Consider the following 17,228-nt stretch of genomic DNA (forward strand, 5'->3'; position numbering starts at 1 on the left):
CACTTGGGACCACGAAAACGCACGATTGAGCGGGAAAATCAAAATTTTAACCTGAATTGTTTAATTTCTCAGTGAATAAAGCACCGTTTGTATCCGGACAAGCGCTGGGGGCACTATAAAACACGAAATCTTTCGAATAAAACCAACTTGCATTTTCTCTTCATGGCTCCTTTAAGGGACACTAACGGCTGAATAAAATTTCATTTTAACTGAAAGATCGCATGTTTCATAGCTCTCTCGGCTTTTGTTCGACAAGCAACAATGCGTTATTTGTTCCGAGAAATAGGTAAAGCTGCCGTTTCTCTCACCCATTTCCCTACCATTTTTTTTCCCTCACAAAATAGAAGTTAATCCCCGGCGGCGGCGTGCTGTCTCCGAGGACTTGGGTGGTGGCACAGAGCAGGGCGCGACGCGGCGTGGCAGCGCACAGTTTTACTACGGCAACGTTTCTCTGGCCAAGGAGGCTGGCTTGGACTGATTTTTCACCGACAAAATGAGAAATGTGTTTAAATGCTTGGGCGGCCCATATGCCAGCATACTCCAGCATCCCAGACCCCATCAAGTCGCTTTTGAAGCAACAAGCGCCGTTTTGAATGTCAAGCACAGCGTCCTGGGCTCCCGGATGGCGCCAGCCTTTACATCACCTCTTCTGGTGATCACAGCCACCTCATATTATCTTCTCTCGCGCAACGCAAATCTAGCACGAAGTAAACCCTCTTCACAGCAGCCGTGAGCGACGTTTGCTTTACGGATTGTCAATGGCGGCTCGAGGTGAACAGGCGGATCGGTCAGCTAACCACTTGCAGTAAGTTCATTTCATGGACGATTATGTCCAAACCGGGGGCACTACACCGGTAGCAACATTTTAAATAAAGTGTTACTACTTCTACTCCTCCTCTACCATGCTCGAAGAACGGGAGGTTGCAAGCTCGTGCACCTCACTTAGCCACCTGCCGTGCATTGTGTTCCTTTTGTCGATTCTAATCAAGGGACTTCAGCTGCGTCCTGCCGGCTATATTGCTTGCAGAAGCTCAAGCCCTCACTATCAGGGGTTATTGACTTTGCTAGTTGAGTACCAATCCTGCCCCAAAACGAAACAAACCGTGACAGCTGATGGAATAGTGAGAGAAGCAGCCTGCCTTGCAGTGTATAAAAGCTATAGCCCAAGTTTTTTAGATACAATGAGCTCACGGAAAGCTTTGATTTACATCTATTTCCCATGCTCAATCGCTTGAAGAACTGTTTATTTCAGGAAACCATCCATAGATGCTTCACCAATGAGCTCTCGCCGTTCACCACTTTGGTGATGTCACAAACCGTGGTACCCTAAAACGTACGAGGCGTCGACCCCTCTTTTCCCGTTTCTGGCATTTTCTGTCTTATTAAAGAACTGCTAGTTGCGAGAATGGTATATTTAGGTTCTCAGCACCGTAATCTATTGATACAGGACAACTTGTTTCCACCCTTGCATACTGATGCTATTTATATTCCTGTAAAGGTGGTTGACTGGAGAAAATCAGTCTAATTATGCCAAGTACAGTTTTCAGAAAACTTACCCAGCACATATTATTGCTCATAACATTTATTTGATAAACACTGAGCCAGTTAAAGTAGCATCAGAATGCAGTTCATTTTATCCTGAATCCAACGGTGTAACGTTTATAGAAATCCTTTGAAAAAAAAAAAAAAAAACTGAAAACGTCTGGAAGGCTAGGCACATCAGCAAAAAAAAGGTAAGCTAAAAAAATCGCAGTTGAAGTTTGACTGCAAGTGACAGTTTTATCTATTGAGCACGTGAAAAAAATGAAACGCTTGAGAATGTAGCTCGCTAGAATGCAGCTAGAATGTATGCTCAACACGAGCATACGAAGTTTGCTGAAATCAGTTGATGGGAAAATTATGAAATCCTTTGTCTACAGATAACTGAACAAAAGCAAAGCCAGAACGTTGCTTCAATTTTTATGCGGCTGGCAGCGCACCGACACTTCTTTGGCGACCATGGCTGAGGGTGCCGATCGTGCACCACAGTTGAAAACGCTTGTTTTGTTATGTTACAGCTTATGTTGCAATGCTGTTTATGTTGCAATCAAATCGGAGCCAGGGCGATTTGCAATGCGCAAAATGAGTTGCAATGAAAGGGCTGGTAACGGAATGCCCCCACACTGTTCTGTGGCGTGCCTGCGCTTGGCTAGGAGAGATAACCCCGTTTTCGATATATTTACTTTATTATTATGCCGTATGAGACTTCTGCTGGTCCTTGCATGAACAAGTACATGAGCCATTGCACTGTGATGAGAGCGCTGAGCAGACGACTTATGACAGCCGGCCAATCAGACTGCGCCCTGCGGTCATGTGCAGTCACCCCATTCAGTCTTTCTTCTGCCCCAATTTTACTCGGAACCAATGACCCAAACGAAGCGGCTCAGGCGGGGAATTGAACATGAAAAGATGTACTTTCGAATAAGACCAAGATAGAACCCGAGCGGCAGGTCGTCGAAAAAATGCTATTTTCACGTCGAATATTGGCTGCTTTAGCAGTCATCTGCCCTATAAATTGATATTAAGGCTAAAATACGTACTCCTGGCTAACCAGAAAAATTCCCCCGCATTTCCCCGAGGGGGAGAATGTGAAAGTGCGAATGCACGGTTGTCGGCCCGCTTGCGGCGCTTGCGCTCGGCCCCCGCAGCCCACCGCCTCGCCGCCTTCTCTTCCATCTCTTCCATCGGGTTTGTAGTATCACGTGTACACCACGCAGTTATCAAGCCGCTATAACGCCGCTGAGTCGCCAACGCACGCCGCTGACGACGTAGTTTGAATGCGTTAAAGATATAAGGCGCGTCACTAACACTGATATCAGCGTCGCGTCCGTGGCTTGGTCGGTAGAGCGTCGCGCTGCGGCCGCAAAGTCCTCGGATCGAAACCTGGCGCCGGATGCTGTTTCTTTTTTAAATATAGAGGAGCACTGCGGACGCCGCCGCCGCCGGCGGCGGTGGATGGTTTGGGGTCACTTATAAAGTGCATTCGCACTTAAAAAAAAAAAGCTTTACTTCCCGACAACGGCGATTTTGAAAAATCGATTTTTTGGGGGCAAATTTCGGGGATTCTATGACCTGCGTCCCACCTTAACTGCGTCCAACTTCAGCAAAATTACACCTGAATTTCACTTCAGCTCTACATACTGTGCTGAAAACTTTCAGTGGTCCCCATTCACAGAGTGAAACCGCTTACGATTTTTTTTTTTTTTTAGCAAGTCCGCCACACTTTCGGTTTCATGGCCGTTGTGAAACGTCCCTACTTGTCAAACTGCTAGCCCAGCAACTACCGTCTGAGTGAAGCAGGGGAAGGAGAGAGAGTTACCGGCGACGCGGATGTGCTGCAGGCGGGGCATGAGCTCGCAGTCGAAGCAGCACATGGTGTCGCCCGTGAGGAAGCGCTGGCCCCCCCGGCGCAGGTGGGCGTCGATGTTGCTCAGCTGGTTCAGCAGGGACTTCTTGGACGCCTCGTCCCGCCGGGTCAGCATCAGCTTGAACTTCTGCACGAGGGAAGGAGAAAGGAGACGGGCGGAGCCCCGAAGGAGGTGAAATCGGGGGACTCTTTATAGGAAACAGCAAAAAACAGAACAGGGTTTTTAAAACGGCATCGGCACCCCTGCATTCCTTTCACATTTGCACTTGTGAGGGTGCCTTTGTGCAATTTAGCTGGTGGTGCTAGGTCATGCACTATGTCCCTTTAATCATTTTTTTTTAATGGAAATACTCTCACTACAGGGTGGGGATATCAAAAGTGCAAGTCTTATACCTGTGACACACTGCAACGCTAGATCTCCTTTAAACTAAACCCCTTTTGCCACGGCAAAAGACATTTTGTGGAAAGGAGTGGCGCTCCTGACACACAGCAACTCCCGATCTCCTTTATGTAGTTCCCGTAACTGACACACAATTAAAGTGGCGCTAGCAGTTCTGTGGAAAAAGCACGCACAACAACAAAAATAAAGTGCGGCTAATAGGTTTTCTTCATTATTTTAGAGAGGAACCATGCATTTTATTGTTGTTTAGAAAAATAAATGGGTAATTTCACGTATTTGTATTAAACAGCAACGACGGAGTGCTTTTTTAGCCTATGTTCTGTGCCTAATCTGGCAACAGTGGGCAGATGTTTACAAAAGTACATTACGATTGGGCTTGTTTAGTGCAATTTAATTTCATTGCAGTTTAAAAAAATTATGAAAGTTATGAAATCGCATTTGGTCGCACGAAGTTGTGAGAAGCTTATGATTTGCTAGCGCCTGCTTACGAGGCTGCGCCGCTAGCTGCTCCTTTTCGTCCGGGAAAGGAGATAGGCGAACACCCCTTACGGGAAATGCCCGTTTCGGTGAAGGAGATTCTCCTTTGTCGTGTGTCACCTAGGCGAACGCCGTTTCGGTAGCAGTCCTTCTCTGCAAAGGCCTTTTAGGTGCCCGTGTGTCAGGGGTATTAAACTAACTTAAACTGCATTATACGAAAAGGGCATCGAAGAGTACCATTTGGTTGATGTGGGAAATGGACATGTTATCTACATCTGAACAACAGGTTAGGGTCTGCCACAAGCGATTGCATTCATGAGTGGGTCGATTCATCAGCTTGAATCAAGAGTCAATCGGCTACAGCACCACAGCACAAGGCCTAGTGTTACTGTCACGAGATAACAATTTCATTCAATCGATAACAATCAATCAACTGATTTCCATCTATCAATTAGTTCAGTTTCGGTTGAAATCTGTAACACCACTGTGCAGCTGTGCTTCAATTTTTTTCTAGCAAAATACGTAAACAAGCTACAGACACAGAAGGCTTGCTTTTCCACTGCAAGCAAGAACTTGCGTAATTCATAATCAGCATTTAGTGCCCTTTTAGCATGTGCCAAACCCTCAAACATCAACATCTCCATAATTTGCCTGAATCAGGAATTCTCAAATAGGTACGCCATAGCAACTGACAACATTGCTCCAGACAGAAAAAAAGAAAAAAGGTGCGCTTTCGTTGAAAAATTAAACCCATTCCACTCAAAATGGAAGCTGATGGAAGTGCAGAGCAGTGATTCGCCATAATGAACTGCAGCACCGTTATCCACTCACTCTGCCACCCAGGGCAATTCAAATTTCCCGCCTCCGCAGTACTCGCCTCGCGCACCCTGTGCCTAAAACTGTGCCAACGGAACTTCTGTTCTTTTTGTGCATGGTTTTCCTCTCGCACGTCCCGGCATTGCACTGCCACTTTTTTTCGCTTACTATCGTAAAAACCAACACAACGAGCATTCCTAACTAAATGAACGTGGGCGCTGACGGTTAATTACGTATATTTTTCCTCAAATGTACCTGCAGTTTTCTTTGCACTAAACAACAGGGAGATGTATGACAAGCGCCAGCGGTTCGTGAGTTTTGAGTGCTTATGACTATGTAAACCACTTGGTTTTAGAAGCCTCCATGGGACACGACGGAACACCGGGCTCTACTTGGGTCCATTATCTCGCTGCGCCGCCTGATGCCGGCAGTCGCTTGACATCGAACGCTACAGCGAGCTACAATGTCAAGGCGAGCTTTTAAAGTGTGCTGCACATAAAAAAAAAAAGACTGGTATGGTACGGCTACATTTATTTATTTATTTATTTATTTATTTATTTATTTATTTAGAAAATACTGCAGGCCACAAAAAGGCCCAAGCAGGAGCGGGGGTATCCCAAGGCATATATACACACGACCAAATCGGTAACAATCCAGAGGTGAAAAAATAATACATATATCCAATACAGTAAGACACAAAATCAAAATCAAACTTCATAATAATTTTCAATACATTTTAGAACATTACCAGACTCAAAGATTTGTTGTGGTAGTTCTGCTGATTCCTGCTGTCAATGTACGGCGCATTATGCATATTGACAACAACCTACCCTTACCAAAACTGCCTTCAGGTGTAAAGAAATGCTATAGCCCGACTCCCCCACTCATCGAGGAATTCCAGCAATCTGTCGCTGCCTCGACCAACAACAATAGGCCGCGGGCCAAATGCCAGCCGACCCAAGCCCGGGCGAGAAGAACAATGCCTGCTCTGCACGTGGCATCACACAGGAAGTAGGCTGCACAGCTGCTACCACGCGCATCGCAAGGAAAAATAGCTAGCGCTCGTTGGGGCCCGTTTACAACATTTCCCCGCAGCCAGCTTCTGCCCACTTCCCATTCACCACCCGCCGTTCTGCCTGGCACAAACCAAGTTTGGTCCTCTCCTGTCACAATAACAACCTGCACCCCAAACACACACACACACATCCGCCCCGTAAACAAAGCCTCCACTAGTAAACACGATTGTGCAATATTAATGACGACTCCTGTTGTGTCACCTTCCGTGGTGGCTCAGTGGCTAAGGCATTGTGCTGCTGAGCCTAAGGATGCGGGGTTCGACTTCAACCACGCTGGCCACTTTTCAGATGAATACAAAAAGTGAAAGCGCCTGTGTGTCGAGATTTCCGCAGACGTTAAAGATCCCCATGTGGTTGTAATTAATCCGGAGCACTACACTATGGCGCATCTTGTAACCAAAGTGTACATCTTGAAAGCGTTAACACTGAAACGCGGGCCAGTTGGTGACAATTCATGACTGCAACCTGAGCGCACAAAAAACGAAGACTGAACGAGACCCGAAGACCAGCGCACCGCGGGCTAGTTGGTGTCTTTCATGTCTTTGCGTCTTTCGTTCTGTCCTCGTTTTTTGTGCGCTTAAATTGCAGTCTTGAAAGCGTTACAACCCATAATCTGAATCCTCTGGTTGTTTCATTTTGTTGGGCCGCTTGCTTGACTACACTTGGGTACTAGTTAACAGCAATAGTTCATGTAGCGTGTCACTCTACCGAAGCGATGGACCCAGCCGTGAAAGCGCGTGCGTGTGAAGGGAGATTGCGCTAAATGCATGGCAACGTCTCCCTATACTGCCACAGTTTGTTTGTCGTCACTGTAGTAATTTATAACCAAATTAAGGACACACAGGAACAAAATAACAGAAACAACTCATGCCACGCTAAAAGTATTCGCAGTAGCACACACTATGCCACACGGAAGAACAGCCTGCTGCGCAATGACAAGGCTAAAGAGCAACTTCCGTTGTCGTTCTGAAGCCGTACCCGAGTACAACCAGAGCTACACGATATACACCAGTTGTGAAACTCCCCATGGGCCCCATGTATCAAAAACCAGCCTGCGGTTGCTTGGCCCCCTACACTGGGTGCAAACAGGGGCAAGCACTGGGCAAGTTGACTAGTCTGCCATCTGTCGGTAGAAAGTCGAAGTACCGTCAAACCCGATTATATCGAAGTCGCAAAAAACCCCTATCCATTCAGTATAGGGGATAATTCGATACAAGCAAGCTAAGGAATTGGACGTCATAAAAGCACATAGCATTTATAGAAACACTTTATTGGTGAAGCTGCCTTCTTTCGCATGAAATAGTCCTGTATCTTCTGCTTGACCAATCTCGCTGCCCGAGACGGTATGCACTCCTCCACACTGTCTAAAGGGTCTGAGCAGCTGAACCCGCAATCTCACATTTGCGAAGAAACATTGAACTAGTATGAGTGCACCACCAATCCCTTCAGAGGTTGTGGGCAAAACATCATCAGCAGCTTAAGTACATTTCCTGGGACCACTGCTAAGGAGCCCTGCAGATCACAAGACTCCTTAGCAGTGTTTTTGTTTATAAGTTTAGAATATACGGCTGTAAAAGAGCAGTTACTTCACTGCTGTCCAGGTGTGAGAAGGTGCTTGAGACAGAAAGGTGGGGAGGCAACTGCTGTTGAGGCAAACGGCGAGGCAAACGGCCCAGTACCGTATTTTCGTGCGTATAGCCCGCCCCGCCCGGAAAAATATATATACAGTCGAACACGGATATATCGAACACGGCTATATCGAATTACTGTCTATATCGAACTCATAAATTATCCCCTTGAAAATTCTATGTAAAAGTATAGGAATTCGTACGTTTATATCGAACCGTATTTTTCCCGACATTGCGTATATCGAACGCCGCGCGAGCTGGAAGGTACTCTTCGGCGGTCGCGGCACCCCTGATAGAGGTTGAGGAGAATGTGGAGGAATGCGCGGGTATGGCGAAGACTGGCTCGCCGAACTAATCCCCCCTACCGGAACGAATTTGCGCTTGCCCAGTCAGGCCCCGCTACCGGCCGCCATAGCGTTAGCGAACGGAGCCCGGTATGCTGAATCTCTCTAGGCACACAAGCCTGAACGCTCGGAAAATGTGACAATGCGAGGTAGGGATGCCCCGACTGCGCACGTCCTTTGTTTTGTTTTGCGGCTGCGTACGTTCCCCGGCTTGCCGAAAAAGGGTTTTTTTTCTGTCTCTCTGGGTCTGTCTTCCCCCGATGTCGTCTCGGGAAAGGGAAGAGGGAACGAAGGCGCTGGCGGCCTCCTTCTTTTGCATTTTGCTGCTGTTGCTGCTGTTTGGCGAGTTGTCCCGCACCTTTCGGAGATCACTGTTTCTCTCGAAGATGACCGTCGCGAGCGCTTTGTTGGAGTCCGTTAAGAGAGCCTTGGAATTGTTACCTTAAAAGTTCTTGTGGTGCGTGCACGCTGTTCTTCTTTTGCGTGCGTGTTGTGCATGGTGTGCGAAGGCGCAGCGTACTGCTGGAATTTTGTAGTTGCGCAGCCTCGAGAAGATTGAGACCAGCTTCTTTAATTTAATTTCCAGGACGAAGAAGCAGGCCAAGGTCAGCGAATTTTTTTACACGGAAATAAAGCGTCCTGTTGCGTCGTGAGTGCGGAATTAGTTGTCATTCTTGAATGCGACGATCGGTAAGTGCTCGTCCGCCATAGGTGAGGTCTCAGAGCCCATATTTTTTATATCAAATTTTTTATATATCGAACTATTTCGCGATCCCCTTGGAGTTCGATATAACTGTGTTCGACTGTATATATATCCTCACGCACTGTCCGCACATTTGATACAGGAAAGGCTGCACTATAGCTACTGCTCAAGCAACACATCACATAATACGTAAACAGAATAAAGCATAAATTTAGCAAGTAGAATACACTGACTGCAAGACGGAAGTGACAATTCACTAATAAAATTCAGCTGTTTGAGTGCGCTCGTCCTTGTTTTTTCTTCCTTGTCCTTGTATGTTTTGCCCAGTCACTTCCATGGAAGGTTTAGTCAGTAACTGCGTAGGAGCTTCACGGCACAACATGCATTGCCGTGAAGCTGCGCTAAAGGAAAAACGCCGCGTAATATGTGCACCCCCACTTTGCCATTGAAATTTTCGCATTTTTGGTGCGGGTTATACGCGGGGAAATACGGCACATAACCACTGGGACCACCGTAATAACGGTACACAGCCACTGGGACGCCTTTAGCAGTTGGCGATGAGCACTCACGCTGTAGAGGTTCTCGATGACAGTGGCGGTGTCCTTGTCCTGCACGAAGAGGTTGTGGCCCCCCGGCACGTTCTTCATGATGTAGCGCTCGATCTTCTCGTTCTCCAGCACCGCCTCCCCCCGGTCGATCAGGATGGGCGGCGGCGTCGAGTCAAAGTTGGAGCGGAAGTCCGGCGGAGGCTTCAGCATGTCCACCGTCGTCACCTGCGTCCCGAGGAGACCTCCATTTATCATTGCCACTGGATAGTAAGAAACTCCACATTACGTGCTCCACTTTTCATTCTTTTTCTTAGAGACAAAGACTGCCCTTGTTTTTAACTTTGCGCAGCCACAGATTTACAATAGACAGTTTTAGCATAGTGCTACCATGTTTACGTTACCGTATACCGTGTTTGTGGGAGTCAACTGCGCACACCCGAGAGTTACCGCAAACCGTAACTTAGCGGCAAAGGCTTACCATTGCAGCGGGCTTCCTGAGCAGATGAAGTGTACCATCGCGTATTGACTACAGCAAATGCAGTGTGCTCGGCGCTTGATGCTTGGTACAGCCGATGAAAGTATTCGCAGTTGATGTTATTACGTTTTTCTTACTAAATGATGCTTACCAGCACGACAAATGACTATTTTTCTCAGATAGGCAAGCAACATGGGCACCCCTACTCGGGCTAAGCCTCGCGCGTCTCAAATAGTTCAGATAAGTTTCTGAGCTCAGAAAGTGCTTTTAGGCTTCCAAAATTGTGCTGGGCAAAGTATGTAGGTTATTGAGTAATTACTACAATACGTTTTTCTAATTTCTTACCGAAATATTTAGTGCGGGTGCAAATTCTAGTTTACCTTGATTTCAATTCTACTCATTAGATGGCGCCACCAACATGTTTTCTTATTTAAAGCTGTAGAGATGATGGCTACAGTAGTCTAAAAACAACTAGTGTTATTGTGAACGCTTCATCCAAAAAGTGAAACATTCAAGTCACTTTAAACGAAAGCAAATATATGAGCAACAAAATTATGCGTGATCTGCTTTGAGACTAATTGATCAGACGTCACTACCTGCCCAACAGCGGCCGGTACAAGCAAACCGCAAACGGTGTGCTAAAACATGTCCTACCGTTGTTAGCGGTAAACGGAAACGCCGGCGTCTGGTAACACGTTAAACGGTAATGCAAACACGGTAACGATATGCTAAACTCTCTAATGTCACCATTTCCCTTGCACGCATTTCCCCTTGTCTATGCCACTGTCTACTACCCTTTCCTTGCCCTCAGCTGCAGTCCCTGTCCAGCAGCCGAACTGACACTACACTGACTACAAGCACAGCTTGCTTTGTGTAAGCAAGACGGCAAGAAACATCCGGAGAGGCATTTTGACTGGAAACGTGTACTTTGGGACTAACGTGGGCACGAAGCGGTTTATGAAGAGACAACAAACATTGCTCGGGTGAAAGGCAGCAACAAAGAAGTGGGTCTGCAGCAACCCAAAGGCGAAGCACTGACAAAGAAAGAGGATACACATGACCAGGCCAACTAATAAACCATACCAAAAATCCCTTCCCAGTAAGGGTTTCGCAAATTGTAGAGTGGAATAATTCTTTTTCTCTCAACTAGTTCACTTTTTAGAGTTTCTTTTGGGAATACCAGCATGATTGCTCTGTAGCCCTGCTTCTCAGCGGCAGCACAGAAGCGCAATCGCTGGAGTAAAGAAAATATGTGGTACCCGATATCCCATCACCGATTTTAGGGCTTCACACAATAACTTGGGCTGAATTTATGCGTTTAAAAATAAGACAAATTAAATGTCACTTGACGTTCTTTTCTTTTCCGTTTTTCTTTTAGATCAGCTCAGGTCCAGGGTGAGGTACACCCTTTGAAATAGCTTGGCTGCTATGGGGAATACGGCTATTCCACCCACAACAGCAGTTCGATTGATTGATCTGGGCATTTAACGCACCGACGGTGCACAGGCGATGAGGCGCACCATAGTGGAGGGGCTCCGGATTAATTTTTTGACCACCAGGGGATCTTTGACGTGTGCTGAAATCTTGGACGCACGGGCGTTTTTGCTTTTCGCCTCCATCAGATAAACGCACAACAGCCGTTCGTTAACAAGCCCCTGTGACCAATTTCCACTGCCAGGGGGCTTGCCGTGGACACCCTTTTGTGGCGCTAATTTCTGGGTAACTGGGACAAATGCACCTGCTTTCAGGTTCAGCTGCCCTTACCTTAACACCACAATACCTTTGCCTGCTCGAAGGTGGTTAGACTGCCGTGTGTTTTGCCCCACCTTGCGCTTTGCACAAGGTACCACATGGCTTTGCCAAACTCTGTGCAAATGTAAAGAACACGACCTCAATGTTTTCGACGTTTTGTGTCATAAGATAGGAGAAGCAGGTTGCAATTGTGAACTCTAAGCTTGAAAAATGTGTCCAAACACAGCTTTAAGGTGGCTGCAGCTCAGAAAGCTGGTCTGTGACATATCTAACTTTAAAATTGCGTATTACAACAGATAAACTGCACTCAGCGATGTGAAGTCAAAGTGTGCCTGATAAGAATGCTACCAACACACATACAAGACACATAACTGTGGCTTCCAGACATTTCCAGCAAACATCACAGGGTAAGTTAAAGCACTTTGAGTGATTCTGACCCCTCAGATGCCTATGCCTATTGTTAACGAACGAAAGGTAATGCAAGGCGGACACTGCTTTGCTAGACATGCACAATGAACAAAATGTATTTATTCCCATAACGAATGTGCTTTTCTTTACGTAAAAGTGGTATAAATGTGGAAGAGCAAGTCTTCGACCTTTTTTCTTTTCTTTAAGCTCGCCCTTTCACATGCTTGGAATAATTTTACGACTGCCTTGTCTAGATTGAGAGAGAAAATAAGTTGAGAAATGGACAAAACAGCACTAAATTTGTTCCAGAATGAACCAACTGCCCGAACAACAATGAACTAGACCAACTAGCGCTAAATTTGTTCCAGAATGAACCAACTGCCCGAACAACAATGAACTAGACCAACTAGCGCTAAATTTGTTCCAGAATGAACCAACTGCCCGAACAACAATGAACAAGCCCAACTAGCCCAAAGACACCACCAAAAAAATTGACACACACCATGATCAGTACTGCAGAGAGACTGCACTCAAAATGAAGGGGAAAGTTTTACTGCAGTTGGCTGTTCTCTATATGCAAAGTTATCTATACGGTGTGTGGCTAGCGCACGTGCACTATTATCAAGGATGGAATGCAAGAAGTTCAAATGGGCAAGGTGACAGGTGTCATGGTTGCAAAAAATGTGAAAAAGTGTTTTTGAGACAGGTGCTGCTTGCTGCCGGCAGATGAACCACCAAGCCGCGTTGCGTAAAACTTTGCAAAGAACTAAAAATATGAGCCCATTTGCCAGGTTGCAAGATAAGTGAACCAAAATCGAAGAAAAGCACATCTTTTGATGTGCAGTTACAGAATGATGACCTCAACCTGCACAGGACATGAAGGGATGAAAGAGTTAAAATGTAACAGGACACCACGGGGTACACCTTGTAGGATGTTTCGCACAGCTGCCCCACACCAAAATCAAAGTAGGGCCCCACGTGCTGTCATTCGAGAATTTAGGTAACCAAATTGCCACTGCCAAACAAAAAAGTCAACGAAACACCTCTCCTGCTGCCTCCCCCAAGCAGCGAGAAACGCCCATTTCCTCCCCCAACCCTTCCCACGCCCGTCCTTCCCAAGCGCATTACCTTGAGTGAGATGGTCTTGAGCTCGGCCAGCAGGTACAGGTCCATGAAGTACTCCTGACAGAACAGGCAGGCCCCTTTTCGCCGCCCATCGATTGTGGATGCCTGTGGTGCAGGGGAGGAGGGCAGAAGAAAGAAGAGAGGCCCGGTCAGCAACACCGCCACCCACCAACCAACAACTGACAACACTTCTCTGGCTTTGTTCCAGAATGAACCAACTGCCCGAACAACAATGAACTAGACCAACTAGCGCCAAATTTGTTCCAGAATGAACCAACTGCCCGGCAGTCTGCCTTACGGCAAGAAGCATAGAACACGTTTCAAACCCAGAACACACGCAGCGTACGGTAAAAACCCATTAAATGCTCAATGGCATGATAGCTTTACTAACCGAATATAATTTTTTACCAGCTCAGAAATATCTTGCCCCAGAACTTGTCTCTGTGCAGACCTATCTGCAACTGAATAAAAAGAAAACATTTAACATCCTTCAAAGATTCCTTTCCATTTCTTTTTCTTCCTTTGGGATACAAGCACGTTTTACTCAAAATTTTTAGAAAACTTACTTGCCACATAAAATTTTTACTCCCTCTCAAAATTTGTATTGTAATTAAGCAAGTCTTTGCGGACTTTTTTCCATGCATTTCCCAAGTTGCATGGAATAAACCAGTAGCTTTCCTGTAATGAATAAACCTCTAAGATAGCAAAAAAAATGGAATAAGCCCTCACACACATACACAGATGGCAAATACACAAGTCGTCCACTCCCAGTAGCATATGGTATCCCCCAAGGCTCTGTGCGTGGTCCATTGCTTTTCAATAATACCACTAATATACAGTGTAACAACACTTCTAACAGGAGAGAGCAAGCATAGCTCTGCGCCTGGAGAGCTGCCTGTATCCCTTTGAGTTCCCAATGGGCTTCTGCAGCCATATTAAACACAGGGGGCCAGAGCATCGTGCCCACAGCCGATTCCTACAAATCAATAATATTAACATTGCCAACTCGTGGGCCAAGTACTTGATGAAAACCAAACAAAACAGCACAATCACCGAAACAACGCAGTCGACCTTTCAGGTTTCCGAGAAACCAAGCCTCCAGATAAAATGCGATTTGGTGTGCTATACGTCCTTTTGATCAGCACTTTTCTTGCACTATGCTTTTTTATATTCTATACTATAATGAAAAATTAGTATTTTATTTCATATGTCCAGAAAGGCTTCGAAATCCTGCCCTTGCGGACGCGTTTCCTTGTTTTTGTTTTAACATCGCCACCTGCCTGGCCGACTTTTAACCTTAAATGTCCTTGACCCAAAATTCTTTTTACGATTATAATATCTACCCCACTCCAAATTGGGGTGCAATACAGAACAAGAACTCTACCCCCCTTTCTAATTTTAAACTCAGAAGAATTCCCCAATTTTCAATTCTGTTTAGATCTGCACTTTCCTTCTCTGCAAAACGGCCCCCCCAGTGGCTGCAGCAAGTGCAAGCCGACTGCACGTTTCCCGACACGCCCGGCAGCCATGTCTTGCGCACAAACCACCATGCACTGTAGTTCAGCCACCTGTCTCAATCAAAGCAGTCCAAAGATGCCCCCTCCTTCAGCCAACAAGCGATCACCTCATTTACAGCGACCACAAGCAGCCAAAATGTCCCACCCAGTAATAGAGATTCTAAAACAGCCGTGTTCCAATTCCAGCAACAGAGCAGCCCCGCTTTCAATGCCACTTTTTTCCTTTTTTGCCCCGCCATTGTGCCGGGCAGAGAGCGAACAACACATGCCATTGCCGGTGTGTCTCTCTGCACAGCTGTGCGACTTCCAGCTCGCACACGAGGCGAGCCTGCAAAAGCCACAGCGACAGCACAGCCCGCCTTTAGACAGCAGGGGAGGGCGCAACGCGACTGCTTCCCAGCCCGGATGATAAATGCAGCTCCAACACGCCACCCGAACAAGAGCAATGCCTCGGAATTGTCTGGAGGAGGTTCAGCGGCATTGCAAACTACACCCTGAAAAACAACTACACAGGAACGCAGCCAGCTGCTAGGAATTTCACCAATGAAGAAAACTGAAGGCAACAAATCCCAAAGGGTTAATCTCTCGAATAAAAATTTCCTAAGCAGCTGTGCAGCCATGAATGTGAAACATACCAAGGAGCCACTGTAGTGTTTCAGAGCACACAGAATACGTTGCATGCAGCGGCCCTTAGCATGAACATTCTACGCTGCATTGCAATGGCGACTTTCATTCGGAGATCGATGCTAGCTCAATGAACTAACAAAACAACAATGTACACCTAGAAGCCGAGAATGTGCCTTGTGTCCGTTGCTACAACTGGCAGGCTCGCACATGGCATGCATGGAAATGACCAAAATAAAAAAAAATGGAGGAAGCTCACACAAACGTGCAAGACAAAGGCAACGAAGCTGAACGCAACCCCCACTACCATTATGACGGTATAAGTCCACGATTGCAGCCAATTTGATTCTTCTTCGCTGCTGCAACCACCTTTACTTAATCTTTGTTACTACAATGGCGAAGAAGAAGCAAATCAAGGAACCAGAACGAGCGAACGAAACGCGCACACTTCAACTAGGCACCCGCAGGCAGAGGTCGGCAAACTCACTCATGAGTCCACTCACTCAGACTCATTTGGACACAAACTCACGCGTGAGTTTGAGTTTGAGTGAGCGCGAGGCTAGTGTGGCATGGTGAGTTTGAGCTTGAGTGAGTTTGAGCCGAGTGATCACGACTGAGTTTGAGTCCGATTGAGTTTGAGTCCATTTTGAGTTCTGAGTACATTTTGAGTTCTGAGTACATTTTGAGTTCTGAGTACATTTTGAGTTCTGAGCACATTTTGAGTTTGAGTCCATTTTGAGTTCTGAGTACATTTTGAGTTTGAGTCCATTTTGAGTTCTGAGTACATTTTGAGTTTGAGTCCATTTTGAGTTCTGAGTACAATTTGAGTTTGAGTCCATTTTGAGTTCTGAGTACATTTTGAGTTTGAGTTCATTTTGAGTTCTGAGTACATTTTGAGTTTGAGCACATTTTGAGTTTGATTACATATTGAGTTTTGAGTACATTTTGAGTTCTGAGTAAATAGGAGTTTTAAGTCCATTTGGAGTTTGAGTACATATGAGTAGCCTAGCAGGCAGCTATGGTTGGCTGTTAAGTTTCATGCGTCACTGTGGGCTCGGAATTCAAGTTACCTGCGGGTATGGCACCAATCGCGATCTGCATGATCGGTTGGGAGGGAGGTGATTTTTTTTAGTTTCTTGTTGAATTTTTATGGCCATAAGCACTTGCTGTATACCTAATTTTCGCGGCTGGGCGCGTGAGTGATAATTGACTGGTGAGGTCATAAAAAAGGGTTGTCTTAACTTTTCCGCCTGACGGATCCACTAAGAGCGTGGGAAAGGGTGGTGGGAAAGCACACGGCGGCGCTGGCGTGCTGGTTGTTCGCCTGCTACTGTTAACGGCTTGATATACTAGGGGTCACAAAGGAAGAGGTGAGAGCCGGGGGGAAATGGGGGCGGGGGCTGTCCTTTCTACTGTTTCAAATGAATTAGCTGAATTGACTGGGCAGCGCCCCTTAAGACAGAATAATGACCACATTAGATTGGGTGAAAAGTGAAACTGATGAGGCTAAGGCGTGTAAGGTATCAAATGAAAGGTCTGGAGTAACGGAATCACGCGGGGTAAATAAAAAAAATGCTTCCTGATTGTAGTCATCAGGCAGTCATAATGAGTCATAGATTGGGTTAAAATTCAAAATGACGCTGCGAGGGCATGTGGGGAATCAAATTCAAGGTCTCCATGTGGGGATTCATTCGGGACGAACATGAGATATGGATATATCATGATGTAGTCATGGTAAATCAAAGATTCGGTTAAAATTCAGGTTCATGACGCTAGGGCGTATCAAATTAAAGGTCTCGATGAGGGTAATCACGTGCTTCCTGATTATTATCATGACATAGTCAAAATGGGTCATAAATTAGGTTAAAATTCACAATGATGCCACTGGGTGTCCGGGGTATCAAATTGAAGGTTCCGATAAGGAAAATC

The 17,228-nt window shown here is 46.2% G+C and overlaps 1 protein-coding gene across 1 annotated transcript in view; it reads right to left on the minus strand.

The window, feature by feature from the left end:
• Nucleotides 1–17,228, minus strand: part of Clic (chloride intracellular channel protein 5) — a 62,743-nt gene that overhangs the window by 17,423 nt on the left and 28,092 nt on the right. Inside the window, exons 2-4 of the mRNA XM_077685594.1 lie at nt 13,162–13,263; nt 9,420–9,623; nt 3,359–3,533 (exon numbers count right to left, since the gene is read on the minus strand). Coding sequence (XP_077541720.1) covers nt 3,359–3,533; nt 9,420–9,623; nt 13,162–13,263 — 481 coding nt within the window. The remainder of the gene's footprint in view (nt 1–3,358; nt 3,534–9,419; nt 9,624–13,161; nt 13,264–17,228) is intronic.

This window comes from Haemaphysalis longicornis, unplaced genomic scaffold (genome assembly GCF_048455015.1).
Source record: "Haemaphysalis longicornis isolate Haplotype H1 unplaced genomic scaffold, Haemaphysalis longicornis Haplotype H1 scaffold_9, whole genome shotgun sequence".
NCBI classification, from domain to species: Eukaryota; Metazoa; Arthropoda; class Arachnida; order Ixodida; family Ixodidae; genus Haemaphysalis; species Haemaphysalis longicornis.